This window comes from Dermacentor andersoni, chromosome 1 (assembly GCF_023375885.2).
Source record: "Dermacentor andersoni chromosome 1, qqDerAnde1_hic_scaffold, whole genome shotgun sequence".
NCBI lineage: Eukaryota > Metazoa > Arthropoda > Arachnida > Ixodida > Ixodidae > Dermacentor > Dermacentor andersoni.
In genome coordinates, this window is record NC_092814.1 from 271347048 (window position 1) to 271365279 (window position 18232).

At 47.6% G+C, this 18232-nt stretch overlaps 1 protein-coding gene across 4 annotated transcripts in view; it reads left to right on the plus strand.

The window, feature by feature from the left end:
* LOC129380914 (uncharacterized) overlaps positions 1-16486 on the plus strand; it is a 123135-nt gene extending 106649 nt beyond the window's left edge. For 2 of the 4 annotated variants that reach the window (XR_008609115.1, XM_072284753.1), the window contains exons 4-5: positions 11514-11751; positions 16147-16486. Coding sequence is in view for 3 of the 4 variants with exons in the window: in XM_072284753.1 (XP_072140854.1) it covers positions 11514-11578 (65 nt within the window). In the remaining variant the exon portion in view is untranslated. The remainder of the gene's footprint in view (positions 1-11513; positions 11752-16146) is intronic. The other 2 variants (XM_055063152.1, XM_055063153.1) reach the window with 1 other exon arrangement.
* The last annotated feature ends 1746 nt before the right edge of the window (positions 16487-18232 follow it).

An 18232-nucleotide genomic window follows, 5' to 3' on the forward strand; every position in this document is an offset into this window, starting at 1 on the left:
TAAGTAAAACCTGGAGCAACACCCAGGCTTGAACTGCGTCGTCGCAATCGCCAGCCGGCTAGCCGAGAGAGTCCGTCGACCCAGATGAAACCACCTTCTTCTCGTCTCTCGCGCCCGGCACTTTCGCTGCTCGGGCGGCAGCCAGGAAGGAAGGAAGGAAGCATGGAAGTAAGCGGAGAGGAAGGCCTTGAACTGGCCATGTATCTGGGACGACGACCACGATACGGGCTGCGCCGCCGCCGCATTGTAGGGGCGGCGAGAGCGGTTCGACGCGTTCGCTCCCAGGTAGCGCCAAGTAGGGGAGAGAGGGAGAGCGGTCGGGCGGCCATCACAAGAGCAATGCGCCGGCGTAACCTTGCGTAAGACGTGCGTAGGTCGGTTTATGTGCCGGCGCCCGCTGGGCAGGGGCGCGCACGCGTCCGTGCATGCCGATCGGCCCGGTGAAAGAAATGAGCAATTGCAGAAAGAAGAAGAAAAAAAGCAAGTGGGTTGACGTCGCCGCCGCCGACGGCTGACCGACAGACCCGCGCGGCGGAGGCAGTGACCTACAGCGCGGTGCGCTCTCCGATGTGGTCATCGACGGCTGCGTGCAGTCACAGGATCGGCGTCGAAAGCTACGCGAGGGAAATGAGTGCTCTGTGACCCTAACACCAGGGGAACCATCACGTCGGTCACCAACGGCTGCGGTACGCGCGTCACTGTCGGGCAGAAATGCAGCAAGAATGAGAGCCAGCTTCGCCATTTATAACGAAGCTGCTGGCTCGAAAACATATGGCTCCACGCAAATAAGCTGCTGCTTCCACCCCTGTGCTGTGGTGTCATCCCACTGCTGTTCGCTGCTATAAGTGAAGCAATAGATCCGCGGCAACACGGCAAACGGCCTGTGACCTTTTTTATTGTTGTTATTAGCAGTAGTAAGTTTGCATACACAAAAAGATCACAGAGAGGAGAAAGCGAGCTAGCTGGCAACTGCCACCAGGAGAGGCGCAATGCCTGCTATAGCTCAAAAAGAGAGAATGTGCATAGTGAACATTGAGTGAAGAGTGAAGAACATTGAGTGAAGAGCAAGCGAGAGATAAAGAGGGAAGGGAATTGTGAATGAAGAAAAATGAGAGAGAATAATAAAAAAAAAAAAATCAGCCATTTCACTCTGTGAAGGTAGATGACCAGCGAAGCTGTATATATGGTGTTAATCATGTTGATAATAAATATGTTGATTGAAAATAAAAGACACATACCACAATGAATTTTGTTTTTTCACGACTTTTTTGTTGTTTTATTAAATTGCATACTCAAGGCTTTTCCATTTTTAACACTCCTTTGTTTTCTTTTTTTGGATTTATTATTTGGCCACCAAGATGACTATCGCTATATGATCGCCATAATGCACGGCCTGTGGCTCTGTGGCGACACTGGGAAGGTTCATGGCCAATATGGGGCCTCTACACGACCAATGACGTGTCGTCGGCACACTGACGATTGTGTAACATTGAATGCCGAACCTTTCCAAGAGAAACGCCACGATCCACTTTCCGTCTGGCCGAGACACGTCTAAGTTGAAATCACCCACAATTACGATACGATTGGAGTCGCTAGGGCTGATCCAACGAAAGGTGCACACGCTTGGCGTCTGCGGCACGATCTTCGTCCGTATTACGTGCCGCCCGCCGTCGCCGCGCACATATTACCGCTTCTGTTCACGACGGTGTTCTTCGTAGGCGCACTGTTCTTCCGCAGTCCTCGCCGCACGCGGCTTACCCATTGCACGTGTGGAAGGGAATTGAGATAAGGTTACGTGGTTTGACTACAGAGCCCGTGATATCAAACTGAAATCCGTACTAAACAGCGTGTATTCCGGTTTTACATTTTTTATTACGATTTTTTTTAAATCTCTATACGTTGTGACACTTCAAGTGATTAAACGCAGCTGGGGCATACCCGGTGATACGCTTTTGCTTTACGCTTTAGCTCTTTTAGCTGTGGGGTGGCCGCCATATTTTTTTCCTACGCATACAAACTTCCAGAACCTAGCGTATAACAGCTCCGCTGTAAAATATGGTTTCCAATCCACGCTGTGAAGGTGGTAGGACAGCGAAGCCGTAAACAACTAGAACAATTACCCACTTCGACGTATAGGTTGAAATTTCATACATTGACATGCACTTTAACTGGCTTCGGTGGCTTAGCGACTATGTTGTTGCGCTGTTAAGCACAAGGACGTGGGATAAAATCCCGGCCGCGGCGGCCGCATTTCGATGGGAGCGAAATGCAAAAACACCCGTGTCGCGTGCACTGGGAGCACATTAAATATCTGCTAGTTGTCAGAATTAATCCGGAGTCCCCCACTATACGGCGTGCCTCATAATGAAATCATGGTTTTGGCACGTAAAATCCGAGAATTCAATTCAACATGCACTTTACATAATTATTAGCCTAAGACGTTTCGGCGGCCTGCGACTTGCCTTGCGCCGCTACTTCGTGCACCTACAGAAAGCGGACCAGAGAGAAGAGAAATTCGCCGCGGCTCGTATGCACGCTGCTCTTCAAGCGTCCTCACTCTACGTGGCCTTCCCATAGCACTGTCACAACACAAATCAGTTGCTAGGCGGTTTCTTCTTTTGCGTACGAAAGTGTAGTTACGTCACTCCCTGATTAGTATGCGACAGTCAAGCTGCCGTCGCCGCGGCAGCTTGCGCAACGGATCTTTGCCGGGAAATATATGCAGGGAGCGCTACGTGCTTCGCAATGCATGTATGTGCAGGAGCGACTTATCATCAATTATGTGGTTCAGATGCTTCTTTTGAGCTCGTTCTTCATTGAAACCCATGCTGTTCTGCATGTTGTATGCGTGATTCCAAAAAAATGTATGCACTGTTCGCCTCGCTTTGTTGAGTGCTTGTAGCCTCTGCCTTACGGGGGTATGAACCATTGGATTTGGGGGTATTAGCCATAGATGATGATAGTTTTCTGTCGACGTTACGCCACGAAGGTGAAAACAACGCAAGAATAAAACATGCATATGTGTCACACGCTCACCGAGCGGCACTTAGCGTCTCGCAAATGGTCCACAAATTTAGCACAAAATTAGAGCAATATGTCAGGCTATAATCGGTAGTGTAGATTTGCCGCCTTCAGAAATGACAGAAGGTTTTTGCGTTCTTGATCACGTTTTACGCACGAGCAACGGGATATATAGTGTGGTTCATTGTAGCCCATGGTAAGCCAAGTGAATGGTAGTCTCTGTAAAGCGCAGTCCGCTGCGTGCTGAAGGAGAGACAATCCAATATTAAATGACTAAGTGGTTCTGTTGCACCGCAAGAAGCACATGATGCACTGAGGGCCCGCCCTTGTCAGTGCAACCGTTCGGCCTCCATGACACACCCTACACGAAACTTCAGTAACACAGCTCAAAGGCGGCGAGATAAACCACGCCCACGAACCCGGGGAGGAAATAATTTTGCAACTGAAACTCGCTTATCAGGGTGCCTTCCGAGCAGCTAGCGGCGCATCAGCAGACGAGCATCATCGAGTTTACAGGAAACTTCTGGGCAAATGACGCAAGCATTTTTCCAAGATGCCAGTCGGTCCGCCTCTTCATTGCTGGCAATGCCCACGTGCGATGGTATTCACTGACAGATGAAGAATGCACTGCAGATGCAACTGCGCAAGCGGAGTCAGTAATGCGATGCGCGATCGGGCTCTCAGTGTCTGGTAGCTGCAGGCGACTTAGCGCTGCGCGCAAGTCGTTCACGAGAACAATCTTGCAAGCTGTGAATTGCACCTTGTGTACCCGTATTTCTCAACAGTTGTGAGCGAGGCTGAGCGTGGTATAAAGACGACAGGTCGTGCTTCTGTTTCATTTCATTTATTTACCCCCAGTGCCGTACGGGAGTTACAGGGAGGAGTGCAAATAAAAGAAAATAAGTAATGCAGGGTAAAGACTCGGACATGTTTAAAATAAGAACAGCGTGAGAGACAGGGACAGACGAAGAAAGACGCACAGGGTGCTGGCTTACAACAACTTTATTGACGAAGCGAAGACCATGTATATACGTGTGGAGGCATGCTCAGAAACAGTGGCAGCTATCAAAACCATATCGATGACTAGGAAGAACAGATCGCTTGCCATGTGTTGGTAATGCGCGTGGCAGATGCGCGCCATTTAAAATTGACTGATATACGTAGTCTCTCCCTGGCTTAGCGCAATTGACGGGAAACGTGCACGCAAGCTTTCAGGCTTCCTCATGTGATCCGCTTCAATAACTTCGCGCGTCAGCTGCGAGCCGTACTTTGTTGTCTCTGCCTCTCACGCTGTTATTATTTTCAAAATAACTTGTACGCGTCATGATCAGTAATGCTGACAACCGAAGCAAGAAGGTAATTCCAGTCCTGACATCTTTTAGGAATGAAAGTTTCCAAGTGCAGGGGCGCTATAACGTAAAACTATTCCAAATGTTTCTATTTCAATTCTGCAATCAACCCTCCACGATTGGTCAAAACTTTTTTGGACCACCCCCACTTAACCTGTCTGTCACGCGACGTCACGAAAACCGTGATAGCTCCCCATCTGATATGACGTGTACACAATGATTATGCATGACTTGGTCGAACAAAAGAAAAATACTTATTTCTGATTCGACCCCTTTTCGCCATTAGTTCTCGGCTATTGGCTAAATGTTTTCAGGCTGCACCCACTTCACCTACCTGTCACGCGACGTCACAAAACTGCAAAAACTCACGCGTCAAAGTGACGCGTACGCGATAAAGATGCATTAAATTGCCGAACAAAACTGAATTTTCTTCTGAATAGAAGCAGACTGCCCCGTTTCGAAAGGAATAAAAGATGGCTGCCGCCGATCGCTCAGGCATTGGTGACTCGCACCTGTCGGAGAGCATGGTTTTTTTGCGTACAATAAAAGTTTTTGCGTGACCGCGTAACGTTTTCGAGCACTTTCGGCACCTTTACGACCTAGTTCTGCCAAATCTTCTTTGCTGAGGATCCGTTTCAGCGTCATTCTTAAGCTTCCGTTGCATGCCGCCGCGATTGTCGGTGAGCCCCCGCAAGCCAAGTGAGGCAAAGCGGACCAACTGCAGACGCCGGCACCACCCTCTTGATTCGGTTATCGATTTTCAGTGCACTGGCTCGGCCCCATCAAATCCCTCTCCATTTGAGCATGCTCCTCGTCACTTGTCAGCCAATTAGATAAGACAAGCAGCTCAGTGTAGGCAATGTTATTCGTTTTTAAAGCAAACAAAAGTGGCCTCCTATAAACGAGGAGAGCGTTGATTGGTCTGTTTAGACAACCCTGCGGGTGACCGCCCGATCCTTGCGTCGGCGGTTACGCAAATTTGACGTCAGGATATTTGGAATAAAAACATATTGGAGTAGTTTTACGTTATAGGGCCCAAGTTGCTCTCACACTGTTGCACCCCAAAATTCATTTTACGATCAGTGCGAGCTGACAAGTGTCTCGGAGGTGAAAGAGAGAGACATTCTCAAATCGTCATTAGTGTAATGCATTTTATCGAATAGGCATAGGCGGCAAACACGAAGTCTAGTAACTAGGGGGGTCAACCATAAAGATAATCACTATGCGATGTGTACTGGTGAATTTTACGAGACACCCGCATTGTTTTACATTTGTTAATGTTTAGCTTAAATAATTAATTAATTATGGGGTTTTACGTGCCAAAACCACTTTCTGATTATGAGGCACGCCGTAGTGGAGGACTCCGAAAATTTCGACCACCTGGGGTTCTTTAACGTGCACGTAAATCTAAGTACACGGGTATTTATCGCATTTCGCCCCCATCGAAATGCGGCCGCCATGGCCGGGATTCGATCCCGCGACCTCGTGCTCAGCAGCCTAACACCATAGCCACTGAGCAACCACGGCGGGTAATGTTTAGTTTCGTAAGCCACATGCCGCCCCAAGAGGAAATTACTTTGAGGTCAGATTGAAGGATGGTTATGTAAGACTCATTATAAATTTCCCGGTATAGAAGAGTTCTCAGCAAAGAGCTTTATTTCAGAGGTAACAGAATCAGCCAGGCCATTATTACAAATGAAGAAAAGGAGGGGCCCTAGCACAGACCTCTGAGGACCACCTGATGTTACACGACGTGGCCTAAAGTCATGGTCATTATTTGACACAGACTGAGTCTTATTGTGATTAATACATATATACTGACACATACACATACTGAGCCCACAATCAAGGTTAGGTGGACGAAGTTTAAATAAAAGTAATGGGTGTGAGACGGTGTCACATATCTTGGCGAAGTCAAGAAAAATGCAGTCAATTACTGAGGTTCTATTTAAAGCGGAGGACAAATACATTAAGGAATGTTAGTATAACTGAGTCTTGCAATAATAATGTTCGCGAAAACCGGGCTGCTGAGATGCAGAGAAAAAAAGTATTAGATTCTAAAAATCTAACAAGGTTGCAGTAGATTGTATATGCTCAAGTAACTTCCATGGAATAGAATTCAAGGAAATCAGCTTGCAGTTAAAATGGTTTCTGCACAGAATAACGCAGCAAATGTATTTTTGTGGTTGCCATAAATTGAGGCGTCAGTGTATACGTGTACGTGGCCAGAATATTCTTCAGATAGATGGGAAAGGGTTAGCTGGTACAGAGCCAGTGCTTAAAATCACCACTTTTTATAAATACCAGGTTCTTGATTTTGCAGGACTTTGTATCATGGCTTCCGCCTGAGTTAGCGCAGGTTATTTCCTGTATGCAGACAGCTTGCACATGATGCTTGACGATTTAGGCACTGTAAGGGTTTAGGTACAAATTGTCTAACCGCATAACGCATTAAGCCAGCCTTGACACTATCAGGTAGCTGGTCGCAGGCAAAGAGAACCTCGACGCATGTCGTCATTCCTATTCTCCGAACACTATATTGCATGGAAGAAAAGATACCATTGTGCGCTTCAAGCGTTCCTCTTCAATCTCCAAATCTGCATCACATATTACTCCTGCTGTGACACGCACGCTTTGAGAAATATAGGCCTTTACAGGGATGGCAAAAATCTTGGGCGAACTCGGAAATGCTTGCGTTGTCTCTTCATTGGCCGGGCAGACAGCAATAAAATCTTTCTATCTGTTCACACGTACCTCTTGAATCAGGACAAGGGCAGAGTTGACGAAAACATAATTATGAACCTGTTTGGTGATGGTATTGGACATTTTTCTTTCAGCAGTGGGCACAATAAAACGAGCGAATAAATCGAATCCGCCTGATACAACAGTAGTCGACACTGACAACATTATAAACCGAGCGCTGCTGCAAGCAAGGGACAGTATAACATTTAATTTACATGTCGATTCCTCGTGTCTCTACTGCGACTAGTGCAATACTCCCAAATACTCCCTCCCAAATATCTATGTATACATATTGTAAGTAAGAGAACAGAAACAACACCCATTCACTGGCTCGGCTGTTCTATTCTGAACCTCTCTAAAAAAATTATGGGGTTTAACGTGCCAATACCACTTTCTGATTATGAAGCACGCTGTAGTGGAGGACTTCGGAAATTTCGACCACCTGGGGTTCTTTAACGTGCACCTAAATCTAAGTACATGGGTGTTTTCGCATTTCGCCCCCATCGGAATGCGGCTGCCGTGACCGGGATTCGATCCCGCGACCTCTGAACCTCTGTTCGTCTTCCTCGCACTTCCAACGCTAGCGCCCGAGCTCCGTTGCCGCTTTTCGTCATTCCTCTCGGCCGCGTTGTAACTGGTGTACCCGTGAAAGATAAACACATGGCGCCAGTTCAGATTTGTCGACGGACGCAGTTATTAATACGCGACACATGCACGACCAAGTTATTCCGCTATCTTTTACCTGTGCACGAGTCAGAAGCCGAAGACCGTACGCAGCAAGTGTTCTCGCCTAGGCGTTCGTTAATAATAAAGGGTCCCTCGCACTTTGCGCACAATTTCTTTGAAGAGGACGGTGTACCTCGTTGCACCTACACCTCGTCACCGAAATTGCATTGCGGTGTCAGAGGGCGTACCATTTTTGCGCCTGACGGGCATGTACGATCCTCTTGCATGCCTCCGTTCGGACGTTGCGGAGAAGTGTCCGTCGTGCAAAGGGGCCTCCAACTTTTACAGTCTTGTCCAAGCCGAATGTATCGCCTAGATTTGGTACTTGGCCGTACACAATCTCGTATGGGGATGTTGCTGTAGAGCTCGGCAATTCCGTGTTAACTGCGTATGCAGCCTCTTGAAGATGCTCATCCCAATAGGCTTCACCTGGCTTGTTGTTTTTCAATGCAGTGCGAGTCGAGCTCGAATGGTCTGGTTCGACCTCTCCGTCAGGCCGTTCGATTGTGGACGGTAGGCTAACGCGAAGTGATGCTCAACTCCCGCTAGTCGCAGATAAGTGTGGAAGTCGCGGCTCCGGTAAGTGGTCGACCTGTCCGAGATGAGCTTCTCAGGGGGGCCGTGTCTTCATTCGGAGGGGTCACGTAGGAATCTTATGACGTAGCTGGCGGCAAGTGAAGGCACGGCAGCGACGAACGAGTGAAGGCACGGCAGCGACGGCAGCGATGAATTTGGACGAGTAGTCCACAGTGACTACAGTATATCGGTTGCCGGATGGCGTAGTTGGTAAATTCTCGACCTGATCTATCCCCGCAGTGTGGAAAATCGTATCGGGAGGCGCAATGGATGTAAGAAATATGCGATCGAAAAACTGCTTGAAATATGTCTGTTTAGCCAACTATGACGATTATAACTTCTTTTAAATACTGCTCTGTTGTAACAGCGCACTTTGAAAGAATTTCTTGCGCACTTTAGCAGCTAAAATAAAATTAAACACCTCGTTGGTTGCTGCGGCACACCCATTTCCCTCTAAACTTGTTCCATCGCAAGTAAAAATGAAAAACTACTAAAAGACAGCACGATGTTCAGGAAAATTGGCTTTCAAATTGTAGTGCGAAAAAGAAAAGTGCTTTGACAGGCAGGCGCGCGCATGCAGAAGGAGCATTTATTGCCACATATTAATTCCAAGGTCAAGATAGCCCCGCATAGTTAATAGAAGCAGGTTTTGCCAACCGGGGAAACAAAATGGAAGAGCGGTTACGACGTCTGTGAACATTGATTGCTACTGCACACTGCAGCACACCCGTGGCAGGGAGAGGCAAGGCCCGCGCGCTCAATCCTCCAGTTGTCGGTGCTTCGTCACGCAGCGTGCTGTGGAATGCCACTCGGGTTCGCTTTCCATTCTTTGGCATTTAATCAGCTTGAGCTTTTAGTTTTCGGCTCTGGTATCGAGACGCCATGCTAGCGGGCCAAGCAGCGCGGTTGCACGTTTTCTCTTTCTATTGCGCCGTGCTTGCAGACAGAGCGTCTGTGAACACTGAAGTCCTAAACTTATGGACACAAAAGCGGTGCGAGAAGCAGTGCTCAGAACGAGAGCGAGAGAAAACAAGCGCAACGTCCTGCCATGCATAAACTCGGCACGTACTGCGGTGAACAGAAAAAGCAGCTGACATTCAACTTGGTGATCACGTCTGTCCTCCTTTTTCACAGCACATGCATGGGCAACTTGACTTGCACTTTTTCAGTTGGTGCACTCTAAGCGAGTATCCAATGCGAACTGAGCAACCACAGTTCTCATTAGATATTCATGCATTGAGCTTTATTATTATCTTCGACAAACAGCCCTATTACCGGATCTTCAATGTTTCCTACGTGACAATTTTTTTTCTTTTTGCTGGCGCAATGAACCTGGTGCATTGTACTGCAAATAAAGGCTGTTTTAGAGGCTTGAAACAAAAATTTCAGAGCGAATGATTAATTTTTCTGCGTACTTAGCTAAGGTTCTAAGCGCGCGTTGATCGCCGCAAAAAGGGCTGGCGTTGGCTTCGGTTTCAAAGCGGTACGCCTCGAGTCAATGCCCTCCGGACCGATGTCCAAGGGTGTAAAAACCTGCTGACGTAGTTTCGTTGATTCGTAGCAGCACAGAGAAGTTGGCTGTTCATTAACCACTGGACGATGAAGGCGATTGTAGCATTTTATTGCCCTAGCTGTCTAGCCACACGGCGACGACGATCGAACCTTCCAACATATAGCCGCTTCGCAACCACGCCATCAACAACCTGGCATACGCGGCCAGTGTTACCAGATGACGAATCCTTTTGTATATCGCCTAATGAAGTGGCAAGCGTCATAAACGCTCGCCCGCTTCATACTGAGCCAAATATTATAATTTACCTCATTCACTTTTGAACTAGCGAATGCAGTCGGGAGACCCCACTGGGCGACTTCAATAATTATTCTGTTATTGCGTTTGTCTCACATTTGTAATACATTGCACTAGAAGCTACTACACAAAACAATTAACATAGATTTTTTTTCTTTAGGCACACAATATATTTCCTCGTAGAAAGTGTAATTTTCATGCCCGGGTAGGCTTCCCTTGCCTACCTGTCTTTTCATGTGTATCATATGTTCTTGAATCCTGAGGCGTTCATACAGTCAAGCCATTTTAAAAGCATTGATGAGGCATCACCATTGCAGTGTATTTCTGCGAAGGGCTGAGATATCAGTGCACTTCGACGCCGGGCGGGCTTGTCCCAGCAAATATGGCATTAAGCAACCAAGAACGCGGTCACAATACTATAAACGCCATGTACCAACCAAAGTTCGTGGCGACGGTTTCATTTACCATCCCGGCGTCTCTGATATACTGGCCACACGCGATGCGAAGAGAATGAAAAGACATTCTGAACAACCAGTGATGCACCTGTATGCTTCATCGCTCGTCTTAGTGTTATGCACCGAGTCTTGTCAAGTAGAACATGGGCATTTACGACATTTTCAGGTCCCTGGGGGTCTTGTCTCGTGAAAAGCGCTCGGAGGTTTCAGGACTAACTTGCATGGCGTTAGTTATATTTTGCTTCCACTGTTCGCTAGGCTCTGTGTATGCTGGCGCTGCTGTCACTTGGAAAGTCAGTCGTACAAGGTCGGTGTAAATTACATCAGCAAGTGACATAAAACTGGCCCTTGCACCACAAAACACCACATATCATCATAAGCAGCAAGTGAGTGGGTGTATGTCTTCGTATGGCGGCCGCCGCTTTGTTGAGGGTGGCGTTAAAAGAACTCTTTCTATATTATTAAATATAAGTGCACGTTCTCTGGCGCCGCAGCTGAAACGCCTTGTGTTCACCATTATCGATTGAACTTCAACGGCCTCTGCGCGATCGCGGATTGCCTCTCAATCGCTCTGCTTGCAAGGACCTTCCACCTGCTCCCACCTGGTTTTCCTAGTCCATCCGAAGGGTGCGACTTGTGTGGACGCTGCGTGAATAGTATGATATATCCTATGCGTGCGGCCACTAAATGAATAAAGTAGAGGCCGGTGTGGAAGCGTTCATTACGTGAGCATGGTCAGAGTCGTCCCTACGTACACGGCCTTCCTTGTGCTATGGTGCAACAGAGATATCAGCAGGCAACGCTTGTTTCTCAACACGCGCTTTCATTGTCTTACAGAGAGGCTGCCACCACAGTCTGAGAGGGAGCGAGGAGGCATGTATGAATGGCCCACTTCGGAATGATTGTCCTTGCAGACACTCGCCAGACAGCGCCATCGCGGAAACGTAACCGCTTCTGCGTTACTCGTACCTTGCCTCCCGCCAACACTGTAGGCGGCTCTGAGCAGGGGAAAAGCGAAGAAACTAACCCCTCCCTGAAAACGTATCAGGGAGGGGTATTGGAGACTCCGTACAAGGTACGATGCATGTTTAAAAATGAAATGCGCACCGGCGGTTTACATTGAGTTATGCCCTTTCTTCCTTTCTTTCTTCCTTCCTTCCTTTATTTGTTTGTTTGTTTGTTTACAGGCGAGCTTTTTTTTCCCGCTCACGCATCCCAAGGAAAGCCTTGTTGTGGAATGTAGACTATTGGCAACGGAAGCTGTCCGATGATGGGCTAGTGAAGCCAAATGGGTTGTTCGCTTGTCAAATGCAGAGTCCAGATCGAGAACATATTCTCAAGTCCTCTTAAAAATAACGGACGGATAATATTGTGGACAGTATTCACAATAACATTCTTCCGCTTGAACTACTCTAGACTATTTTCAGAGACAAAGGCGCTTGGACCACGGCCTCGTGCGTCATTGACTGAGAAAGCAACGTGGGCATAGTTACTATCTCTGAAATCGATTGGCCTCAGTGAGCGATAGCATTGTCAGAATGGGCAGCCCCACGTTAGCGTACTGTTAGTCCTTCCCTCTCCTTTCTTTCCCTCATCCCATTTCTCCACTGTAGGGTAGCAAATCAGACGTACCGTCCGCTTGACCTCTCTAAATTTTTTTTCTTCCTTATCCCGCTCTACCTGCGCTTGAACTATTCGTAGATGCAAATGCGCCATACAATCCCGTGACACTGTCCGTATCATTAGTGAAGGCAGCCGGCCAATGGTAATAATTCTTATACCAATGAAAAACTCTCTGAAATCGGCCTCTTTTTTGTATTCTCTTCGAATTAAAGAAATACCTTTCTCTTTGTGGGGGCGCGGTAGGTTTTAGAGGGTTGCCTTGCCTTTGTATTGCACACTCGTTCATGCCATTTGGTGCCTTCGACCAAGGCACTTTAAGAACAGCGTCACGCGTTAAAGGACAGTTCATCAAGTAAAGTTACGTTTGAGCCACTTTCACCTTTCACTTTCGTTTATAGCTCGGTCAAAGTTGCAAAGTTTGTGGTCAGAAATAGAGGGCCCAGAAAATGCAAGCCCAAGCTTTACCTCCTGGGTGTAAAGGAAAGTTGGAACTGGAACCCACCATTTAATCTATGGGTTGCGATTTGGGGCATTACTACCAGACGGGAGTCAAAAATAAATGGCTAGCAAATAAAAAATATATATACCAGAACACTTTTCACAGGCACTGAGTGAAAGTATCATATGGCATATGATATGCGGCAGCGAACGCCAGACATGCTGTAGTCCCAAAAACTCTCAGCGTCTGTGTAACAAACGCTGGAGAATGTGCAGACGAAATACGCTTTCTAATTCGTTCAATCCAGCTGACATTTCATCCTGGACTGATGGTATAGGTTCAAGAGGTCTCAATTTGCAGTGTAAACTGTCTTTGGGAGCCTGATGATAATAAAGCCTAAAGACTCTTATTTTCGACCATTCTTCGGAATCATCAAAACTATAATCAAAATCAATTATCTAATGCGACACACATTCTCGGAAAAGTTGTGGTGATTTTGTGGGCTGGAAATTGCGTCATATAATGAAATGATTGTGAATGGCACACACTGTTCTGGTCTTAAGAAAGCATGCGAAGCGAGAAGATTTGCAGCCGAAATGAAGCTCGAGGAACGATAATGGAAGCCGCAACCTGCTTTCCCCACGAAGTCCGAGCCCAAACGATAGCAAAATACGCGTGCTGTCCACGATTCCCACGGTGCTTGGGCGTGCAGCGCCAGGCCGGGGCTGTATTTTGTGCCGATTCTTTCTATTTTTTCGTTACTTTCGCTTTTCCTCGTTTGATTGCGCTTGAAGCCGCGCTCCTTCTTATACCAGAATCGGCAACTCTGCGGTATACGGTTGATAATTATGAATAAAACCTGTCGAGAAGAATTCTTCAAGAATACGACGCCAAATTTGTTGCTAACAATCTTAATAGGAAATTCGGCGGTGTAGGAATGAAGGGGAGGGGGTGAGGAAGTTGGCAGACACGATCGTCAAATCACTTGCATCAAGCAATTGCACATACCTCGCCTTCCTCCCCTCATCTCGAGCGCATTCAACATCGTGCGTCATTTTTTACGTTTTTTTCTTTTCTCATAACTTGGTCCAATTGGTAGTAAAGTTAGCCCTCGAACATGTAGTTGCCGTCAACATGGCAAAATGTTGGATTTGTTTATGAAGAAAATAGCGAACAGGAAGAAAGTTCGACGGACGATTTCGTGCCGACCCTTATTAATATCCATTGGCGAGAATGCATATATAGCTGCTGCTGCACATCGTACAAAAATAAATATGGTGAAGTCTTATCCATACAATGCTGTATTCACGAACATCAAATGTAAACAAAGACAGAGGTGAAGAGATCTGCAAACTCGGACCGTGGCTTCCGAGACCTTCCGAGCTGCAGCCCCCAGTGGTGTGGTTGGTCAAGGTGTTGTTTTCATGCGCCATGTCGTGAGGATGAAGCTGAGGAGATAGCGTGACGGGAGCGTAACGGAAAAGAAGCATTCGCCGAGTGCAAATCTAATATCTAGAGCAAATGATATCGCACCAGAGGTTAAGCCCACTCTAACTGTATATTTGTCAACTTATGCAGGCCGCGCAGTTTTGCAGGCGCCGCTTTGAGGTCGCGGTCCCTTCTGTTACTGCCGTGGAGGTTTTGAACGGGCCAAGTGAGTTCAGAGGCAGCAGCGCTTGGAAAAACCATGGTTGCTCCGCTCCTAATTTGTACGACACAAGCGCAAAGTGAAGTAATTTGTTTTTCTGTTCTGACAGGCAATATCTAATGCTTGTATTTATCCAAGAACTCGTGAACAGTGTGGAGGAAGGGTACTGTCGTAAACGAGTTGGTTTGAATTTACCGAATTTCATGCAAGGAAGCACAAGCGTCAGTCACGAAGGAGGAGCCCGAAGAACTTCCACAGATCCGACAACGCCAAGCGCGCATGTGACCTCACGTTGTCGGTTTCTGCTTGTTCACAAGTTGACAGAATGCGTTGAAAACCAAGATGCTGATGGCGAAAATACAACTTGTTGTCCTTTTTTTTTTTGTCTCTAGTTTGGCTACTTCTGCAGTGTCTGTGCGAATGTATTTTCTACCTTCGAATATGTGAGAAGGCAGCTTAATTTTACTGTACCAATCAACGTCACATATGAGTTGGACCGCAAGCCGCGTACGTAATAAGGTAAATTGAATTAGTAATTTTAAAGCAGTTATTTCGATCTACGCGGGCGCGTTCAAATGTGGAAACACGGAAGTATAGTTTTAGACTAATTCCATTAAATTTTCTTATAAGAACATGGACCATACCATTCGCAAAAAAAATATTAATTGATGGTATTAGTTTATTTTAAACGCACAGACAACCACTAAGAACATGAATCGAGATAACCCAGCTAATGGAAAGATTTTCTATTGTATTGGCTAAAACGAACACTGTTTTTCTCATTAAACAAAACGTCACGAAGAATTACCTTTAGCGCCCCATGTGGCAAAAACAAGATGCCTAAGTGACCTATCACGTGACCATCTACTAGTGTACACGGTTACTGGTCTTTTTATTAGTATTGAAACGCAGTACACTTTTTTCTATTGTACGTTTTTTTCTAACTTACAATGGGTCGGTAAGTTTTCGTTTGAAGTGAGTAGGAAAGTGGAGCCGCCTTCGCTTGAAGTCTTCGATGAGTTAGCTTGACCCGCCTATCGACAGAATAACGACGCCGGGGGCCAGCCAGCCATGACGTAGGCATGTACTTGGGGGGGGGGGGGAAGGGGGGGAGAGTGGTAACGCGGCACAAATATAAAAGAGGTCTGTACAACAGCGGAAACTTATTGTAGCTGGCTTTTATTTACGGAAGTGGTCGAAAAGGTCGATATATAGGTGCACAAGCGCAACTGCGCTCACGTCCGGGAAAGAAAAACGATGATCGGCTTTGACAATTTGCGAGGCGCGCTATCGGCATCGCTGTCACTTCTCAGCGTTGTTGAAGGAGGGCCTGTTTCTTTTTTAGAGGCTTCTCAGATTGAAAAGTTCTGCTTACAAAATATCCATGTGCTTTTGGGAGTAACCACTGCAGATGGTAATCACTACCGAGGGTGAGCTTTTTGTTGCGCCATAAAAAAACTGGATGCTTAGAAATCGTTTGTCACTCCCTTTAATGTTTACGTTGGTTTTATTTGGAAACGATGTCCACGGGAGCAGGTAATTTATCTGCAGTAACGTAATTAGTAAGTTTCGTAGGCTTTCTTTATATTTCTTTAATACGTATTTAGGCAAAAGAAACAATGCATGTATATATAAGAAAAGAAATAAAGGGGGTGGTTTGTTGAGCATATATACTGGGGAAAACCAAGGACCAGAAAAAGATAGTCCAGTTCTGTTTTAAGAGCACATCACGATAATTTGCTTTTGTGTATTTGTTTCAGATAGAAGAAGAGAATTTCAAGCGGACGCAAGGCAAGACTGGTGGGCTCCGCATCCACGACCTCGACCCACAGCGTGAGGCGGGCAGTGTCGTGTACCGCCTGTGCGACGGCAGCAGTTGCCCTTCCGCATTTACGTTCAGGACGTTTACGTGCACGGATGCGTAGACCACCGCCGTTCCTCTACGTGGCGGCGGATGTGGAGCTTCCGGCTAGACCATTGCAGTGACGAGTGTAAACGGCATGCTCGAAGCTGCAGGGGCAAAAGATATGGACTCCCGCCTTTTCCTGCGCCTAGACCAGCAGGTCCGATGAGCTCTATCAATAAAGGCCAGACGAACGGTTCGCGAATTAAGCAAAGGTCCTCCACAGTCATTACAACTAACAAGAGCGCGGGAGGAGGAGGAGGAGGAGGAGGAGGAACTTTATTATTGAAGAAACTGTTGCGCGGTTTATTCCTGGGTGGTTCCCTCTGACAGGGCTCCACTGGCGATCGCGGCTCGCCGGGCCTGGTCGAGGGTCGCCAGTTGGCTTCCCAGGTCCAGTTCGGAGAGTCTCGCCTCCCAAGACCACGTAGTGAGTGTGTGTGTTGTGACTCGTGGCGAAATTGCGTCGCCCGGACGGTCGGTGCATTCGTGTGTTATGTGCGCGAGTGTCGCTATGTGGTTGCTACACCAGGGACATGTTCGGGACGTATAACTGTCTGGGGAGGTTGCGTGTAGACGAGGCAAGTGTGGGTATGTGTTAGTTTGCAGGCGGCGCCAGTCCCTTGCCTGGAGTTTATTGAGAGCTTTGTGTGGGGGAGCGTATTGCGTTCTTCCGAGCCGTTGGTCCTGTAGTATTTGTTGACCTGTCGTTAATAACTCGTGGGTCGCTCGTCGGTCTGTCGGGGGCTGAAGAACGGTGTGGTCTGCCGCTCGGCTAGTGAGACCTCGAGCTGCGCAGTCCGCCTCTTCGTTGCCCCGCAGGCCTTCGTGCCCGGGGCACCAGACGATACCGTGGGTCCATTCTAGTGTGCGACCCAGGATTCGAATGGCTTGTATAGGGAGTGTTCCATTCATGTATAAACGACACGCCGTTTGTGAGTCCGTAAGGGCGCGGGCGGACCTTCCCTTGCTCTCGGCGTCGCGAAGTGCGAGAGCGATTGCTGCTGCTTCTGCTGCTGCGCTGCATGTGGCGCGGATGGAGGCTGAGGCTACCAGGTTCCCCTGATTGACAACGGCGAGTGTGTATTTGGGCCCGCAACGTGGCGACGAGGGATACGGGCTAGCGTCCGTGTAGTACGTATCCGGGTCTCTGAAACAGCGTTTGTGCAACATGCGGGCACGCGCTGCTCTTCTTTCTTGATTGTGGGTGGGGTGCATGTTCTTGGGGATAGGATCTACTACAATGTTCTCTCTAATGTGGTTAGGCAAGAGTTGTGTTTCTTCTTTGCAGTACTGAGGTGTCAGCGGGTACCCTAGCCGTTGAAGAAGGTGTCTTCCCTGTTGAGTCTTGTTGAGGCGCTCCCTCTGCGCTATGAGCGTGGCACTTGCTAGCTCCTCAAATGTGTTGTATACGCCTAGCGCTAGTAATTTCTTTGTGCTTGTGCTTGACGGTAGCTGTAAGGCCGTTTTGTACGCCGTTCTTATAAGAGTGTCCATGCGCTCTGTCTCGCTTTTGCGCTTCACTTGATACGGTAGTGCGTACGTGACACGGCTGATGACGAGGGCTTGTACCAGTCTTAAGGTTTCGTCCTCTGTGAAACCATCTTTGCTGCGCGCTACTCTGGCGATGAGTGATGCGGTGCTTCTTATAACGTGATTTAATTTCTCTGAGGCTAGCTTTATGCCATTGTTTTCCTGGACGTGCATACCTAGTATGCGTGCGGTCGGGACGCGCTTTATAGGTTGCCCGGCAATCTCGAGATGTATTGGCGGGGCTCGATGTTCCTTAGTTTGCTTAGGCCGGACTTGAAGGTACTGTGACTTGTGTGGGGCACACCTCATTCCTGCTGTGGTTAGGTATGACTCGATGTATCCGATAGCTGTGAGTAATGTGTTTTCTCTGTCGCCGTATGAACCCTTGGTTGCCCATAGAGTGATATCGT